The sequence below is a fragment of the Microtus ochrogaster genome, chromosome 5, assembly GCF_000317375.1.
Source record: "Microtus ochrogaster isolate Prairie Vole_2 chromosome 5, MicOch1.0, whole genome shotgun sequence".
In the NCBI taxonomy this organism is placed as follows: domain Eukaryota; kingdom Metazoa; phylum Chordata; class Mammalia; order Rodentia; family Cricetidae; genus Microtus; species Microtus ochrogaster.
Genome location: NC_022012.1, coordinates 66,487,484 through 66,493,719, shown reverse-complemented (window position 1 = coordinate 66,493,719; position 6,236 = coordinate 66,487,484). Strand labels below are relative to the sequence as shown.

Below are 6,236 nucleotides of genomic sequence, written 5' to 3'. Positions count from 1 at the left end.
TTATGAACACTGACCGCATGAGGCGGTGGCGCACACCTTTAATCCCAGCAGAGGCAGGCAGATTTCTGAGTTCGAGGTCACCCTGGACTACAAAGCAAGTTCCAGGACAGGCTCCAAAGAGAAACCCTGTCTCGAAAAACCAGAAAAAGTGTCATGGTAGCGCAGGTTTATGAGTGAGGCAGGTCTCTGAAGTTTGCTGGTTAGTGCCAGGCCAGTCTTCAAAGCTACAGAGAAACCCTGTCTCGAAAAACCAAATAAATAAATCTATATATTTTAATTAAAAAAAAAGAGGCACTACAGTGATTGCTCAGTGGTTGAGAGCTTGCTGCTCATGGAGAGGACCCAGGTCCGATTCCCAGTACCCACATGGTAGGCTTATAGGCATCTGTAACTCAGTTCTAGGACATCTGACACCTTTTGACCTCCATGGACACCAAACCTGCATGTGAGACACAGACATGTGCAGGCAAGACACACATACACATACCAAAATATTTAAGGAGAATTTTCAGGAGGAAAAAAGACCTCAGTGAATCTACTCAGGCTGATCTTGAAGTTAAAGTTTTAGCCCAGACTGGCCTTAAACTCTCTGTTGTTCCTCAGCCTCCTGCATAGCTGCAATTACAGGCCTGTGTTTAGAGTCAGAGTCTGGACAGTGACCAAGGTGGAGTCTTCATGGAGAGCCCAGCAGCTCGTGACTTACCTACCTCAGTCTGTGGTCTGGTGGAATCACAGAACTGTGAGATAACAGTGCCCCCATTCTTCTCCCTCATGCATGTCTAATTCTAGAAGATAGGGAAATGGAAACCCTGCCTTGTCTTCTTCATAGTAAAATGTAGCTTCTTAGGAACAATGTGGCGGGTGTCATCATGCCAGGTAATGTTGTAGTTAGTGGGGAAAGTTAGTAGTGTTGTGTTGCTCTTCGTTTTTTTGAGACCGTGTCTCAGTGTGTAGCCCTGGCTGTCCAATGTGGACCAGGTTGGCCTCAAAGTCACAGAGATCTGCCAGCCTCTATCTCCAAAAGGTGTGGTCCATACCCCCTGGCTAGCACATGACAGTTCTTAATGAAGGGTAATGCATAAGAATGAGTCTCCTACCCTTGAAGCTATTAGAAAGCCCTTGGAATTTATGGAGGCTGCTGGTTCAGGGAGCCTGCCTGCCTCCCTCCCTTCTGTCTTCCACTCTTTTCCTCCTCCCTTCCCCTTTGGAGTGTCTTGCTGTCTATTCTGGGCTGGCTTACAGTTGGCAGCCCTCTCACCTCAGCTTTCCTAGTGCTGCCTCCTGGGATTGAGGAGCCTTACTGCTGTCCAGGAGTCTGGAGAAGGTCATTGCAAACTAGCTATTCTTAGTGCAGAACAGAGGGTGGGGCAACTTCTCACTTGTAAAGTGTAAAGGACTGTCTGGCACACCGGGACGGTCTGGAGCTTCCTGTGTAGTAGTCAAGAGTGACCTTGAACTTCTGACCCTCCGGTCTGTTAGGATTCTGGGTGGTGGCGAGCTGCTTAGTTCACAGGTGCTGGAAATCAGCTCTAGCTAGGCATGCTCAGATGGAAATCCGAGCTTTGGCCTCACCCGTGGATGCAGTTTTGTTGGAAGCACAGCCTTCAGGTTGGATCTGACACTTCCATAGTGTCTGCAGTGCCAAAAGCTAGTTTATGAGGTGAATTCTCAAAGCATGGCATGGTGTTGCAAACCAGTAATTCTAGAATTCTGGAGACAGGTAAGGAAATTGAAAGTTAAAGACTAATCTATGCTAGCTAATATAAGGTATGCAAGCTTGGTCTTAGCTTAGACGTGTTCCCAAATAGCTCTTAAAACTTCAATTAACCTGTTTATATTAATCTACATTCTGCCATGTGGCTTGTTATCTCTCTCTACTGTACATCTGATCCCCTCCTCGTCTTGCTGGCAAATTCGTCCCATCTCTCTCTGGAAGTTCTGCCTATCTTTTTCTAGTTAGCTGTTGGCCATTCGGCTCTTTATTAAACCAGTTAGAAGGCTCCTTGGCAAGACACATCTTCACAGTGTACAAAAAGATTATCTCATTAAAAAAATCCAGGCATCCTTTGTCTTTCAGATCTAATTTCTGTTGGTTGTAGAAGCACAGCTGTGCAGGTTGCCTTGGCTCCAGAGAGTTCCCACGTCTTTACAATTTGGTTTCTTCTTACAGGCGTGCAGTCATATGCCCAGTGTGGAAAACCCAAGGGGGTTGTCACAGTCCTGTCTCAGTCTCACCTGGGGGTTTTATGTTGTGTCACGTAGAGATTTTACAGACATTTAAAAAATGTGTCCCAGGCTGGAGAGTTGGCTCAGAAGTTAAGAGCACTGACTGCTTTTTCAGAGGTCCTGAGTTCAATTCCCAGCAACCGTGTTGTGGCTCAAAACCATCCAAAATGAGATCTGGTGCCCTTTTCTGGTATGAGGCTTACACACAAACACAAACTATATACATAATAAGTAAATAACATCTATAAATAAATAATGTGTCCCACATTTTGTTATATGTTCTTGTATTTATAGACTTGAAAAATGTCTGAAAATTCCAGCGACAGTGACTCATCTTGTGGTTGGACTGTCATCAATCATGAGGTATGTTCTCTGGTACATTGTTAGCAGTGAAGAATCTACTTTATGGAGGTCAGTGTTTTCTACATGTAAGCCATGGGTTCTTTTGTGTATAGTTTGGGCATTTTCCCAACTAAACTTGGCTGCTAAAATACTATTGAATTACATAAAATCCTAGTTCGTTCTCTCTCTCTCTCTCTCTCTCTCTCTCTCTCTCTCTCTCTCTCTCTCTCTCTCACAACTTTGAGACAGGGTTAAAACTTTGAGTTGCATTAGGTAGCTTTGGAATCTTTATGTGTCTCAGGCTGATTCTCTGGAACTTGGGAGCCTTCTTTCTCAGCCCCAGGAGCTGAGATGACAGGCCTGTGCCAGCACACTTAGGGTTTTGCAGGTTTTTTTTTTTTGTTAAATGTTTGTTTTTGGTTGTTTTGAGACCTTAATGTGTAGGGATTCTAAATGAGTGCTAGTATGGCTAGTATGGTTTTGCTTTTGAGAAAGTCTCATTCTGTCACATAGACTGAATTGAAATTCAAGGCAGCCTTCCTGCCTCAGTCTTCCAGGTGGATTAGCAGAATGAACCATATCCAGTCTCTCTTTTTCTTAAATGAATGGCAGGATTTAAGGAAAAGTATATGCTTACATATACAGGTGTGGAAGATGACAGTTGTTTATACTCAAGTGGGAGAACTAGAGAATAGCATTCAGGATTTTGGATACCCTGCTGAACATAGCATCTTCTTTCTGTATTACTCTACCTGACATTTCTTAACTTTTTGTTTTTGTTGTTTTGTTTTTCAAGGGTTTCTCTGAATAGCCTGGCTGTTCTGAAACTCACTTTGTAGACCAGGATATCCTCAAATCCCACTCTTGGTACCAACCCTTCTGTCTTAGGGTTTCTTTTGCTGTGAAGAGACACCATGACTACAGCAATTCCTTTTTTCTTCCCCTTCCTTCCTCCCCCTGATCATAGCAACACTTAGAAAGGGAAATATTTAATTGGGTTGGCTACAGTTTCAAAGGTTTAGTCTGTTGTTGTCATGTGCTGGTAGTCATTATGCTGGAGAAGGAGCTAAGAGTTCTACATCTTAGCCGGGCGATGGTGGCGCACGCCTTTAATCCCAGCACTCGGGAGGCAGAGGCAGGCGAATCTCTGAGTTCGAGACCAGCCTGGTCTACAGAGCTAGTTCCAGGACAGGCTCCAAAGCCACAGAGAAACCCTGTCTTGAAAAACCAAAAAAAAAAAAGAAAAAAAAAAAAGTTCTACATCTTGAACCACTAGCAGCTGGAGTCTGTGCTGGACAGAGCTTGAGCTTGTGAGTCCTCAAAGCCCACCCCCACAGTGACGCAATTCCTCCAAGGTCATACCTCCTAAGAGTGCTATTCCCTATTTCTAAGCATTCAAACGTATGAGTCTAGGGACTATAACCTATTCAAACCACCACATTCTACTCCCTGGCCTCCATAGGCTTGTAGCCATAATATAATGCAAAATGTATTCAGTTCAACTTCATTAGTTCCCATAGTCTGTCACAGTTCAACAATGTTTAAAAGTCCAAAGGAATCCCCCTGCCTCTGCCTCCCATGTCTGTGATTAAAGGCAAGTGCCGCCACTGGTGACTTCCTTAACATTGAGGTGCTGACTTTATTGTTTGTTAGACTCTGCCCTGTATAGCTACATTCTTGTGTGATTTTTTAAGACTTTTGTGGTACATTGTTTTCATTCTCTTTTTTGGAGGGGGACGTGAGTTGGAAGGAAGATCAGTGTCTCACTGTGTAACTTAGAATGGCTTCTAAATTACCACACAGCCTAGGCTTGACCTTCAACTTCTGATTCTCCTGCTTTGATTTCTGAGCACTGGAATTGGAGTACTTGGTTATTGGTCTCCTCCTCCTCCTCCTCCTCTTCCTCCTCCTCCTCCTCCTCTTCCTCCTCTTCTTCTTTTTTTTTTTAAAGGATGTATGGTGTTTTGCCTGCCTTACATGTATGTACTGTGTATACAGTGCCCTTGGAGGCCAGAGGATGGTGTCAGATTCTCTGTGACTGGAGAAACAGATAGTTGGGAGCTACCATGTAGATGCTGGGAACTGAATGTGGTCTCTGGGAAAGCAGCCAATGTTCTAAACTGCTGAGCTCTCATCTCTCAGCCTTTGTTTTTGTTACTGTTTTTGGAGAGAGGGTCTAGTTGTGGCTTTATGGAGCTTACAACTTAGTCAAGGCTGTATTGAAATGAACATAGTCGCAAAGGCAGTTTTGTAATGAGGAATGGTGTAGCTAGAACATTGCAGACACTAGCTTATTTCTCACGCTGGTGATTGTTTTCAGTGTAGAAGTCAGAAGAGTAGAAACCACCATCAGGCCAGTCTGATTTGTTCAGATTTGAGTAGTCTCATCAAAAGTTTCCCATTTGTTTTTAGGATTTTGTAATAAATTTTGCTTACTTCATCAGTGAATTAATTAATTAGTTAATTAATTAATTTTTGAGACTGGGCCCCACTGTAGTCCAGTGCGGCCTAGAACACTATGTAGCACACACACTGCCTTGCCTCCCAAGTACCTGAGTTATGGGCATTCACCATCAGGCCTAACTGATGCTGGTACTTGATAGTATATATATGGTACATAGAAATAATTATTTTGGCCAGGTGGTGGTGGCACATGCCTTTAATCCTAGCACTTGGGAGGCAGAAGCAGGAAGATCTCTGAGTTACAGTTGTGAGCCGCCATGTAGGTACTGGGAATCAAACTGGGGTCCTGGAAGAACAACGGGTACTCCTGAGATATCTCCCCAAACCCATAGTGTAGATAATTAGCACTCAGAGTTTGGCTTTTAGCCTCTGAGCCATCTCTCCAGGACCATGGGAAGATTATCTAGCCAAGCTTTGTTCAGAAGATAACTCCAATAGGCAATGTTTAATTTCTTACTAAATGTAAAAGTTAACCTTTTATGCTCATTCTATTTGTGTTCACCTGTAATGGGCTTGAAGCATGAACCCATTCTGCAGTTTCCCTCCTGCAGGCCCGTATGGACTGAGTGGAACAAATCCGATCAGGATAGATGATGTTTAGAGTGTGGGTAGCCTCAGGAACTTTCTACATATCACACATCAAATCCAGTACCTTAATTAATAGTTACCACTTTCCCCCAGGGTTCTGATGTGGAGATCGTGAATTCTGCCAGTGACAGCTGTGAACTGAGTCTTGGCAGTTCCTCATTAGAGCAAGAGGAACTGCAAGTTCTTGATGTGGGGCCTGGAGGTGAAGGTAAGTTTCCGTTTCTTTTGCTGGGGCTGGGAATATCTATCTTCCTTGATTGCCATTGGAATGGTCTTATCCTGTATGTTCCCTGGACTTGTGGGAAGCCGGAGACCTGCCAGCAAGTGTCTGAGAGTAGTTAGAAGGCTGCTGATACCTAGGAGCCATTAATGCATTGCATTCCTTGTGTGAAATTGTCCCTTAGCAAGAACAGAGTGATCATTCTTGGAAATTGATTTTGTTCTCTTTTTTTTTAAAATATTTATTTATTTACTTATTATGTATACAATATTCAGTTTGTGTGTATGCCTGCAGGCCAGAAGAGGGCACCAGACCTCATTAAGGTGGTTGTGAGCCACCATGTGGTTGCTGGGAATTGAACTTAGGATCTTTGGAAGAGGAGGCAATGCTCTTAACC

The 6,236-nt window shown here is 43.7% G+C and overlaps 1 protein-coding gene across 2 annotated transcripts in view; it reads left to right on the top strand.

Moving 5' to 3' along the window:
* The window catches only part of Ccpg1 (cell cycle progression 1), a 33,291-nt gene that overhangs the window by 7,436 nt on the left and 19,619 nt on the right, over nt 1–6,236 (top strand). For both annotated transcript variants that reach the window (XM_013346395.2, XM_005347634.2), the window contains exons 2-3: nt 2,521–2,589; nt 5,713–5,827. In XM_013346395.2, coding sequence (XP_013201849.1) covers nt 2,530–2,589; nt 5,713–5,827 — 175 coding nt within the window. In that variant the 5' untranslated portion in view covers nt 2,521–2,529. The remainder of the gene's footprint in view (nt 1–2,520; nt 2,590–5,712; nt 5,828–6,236) is intronic.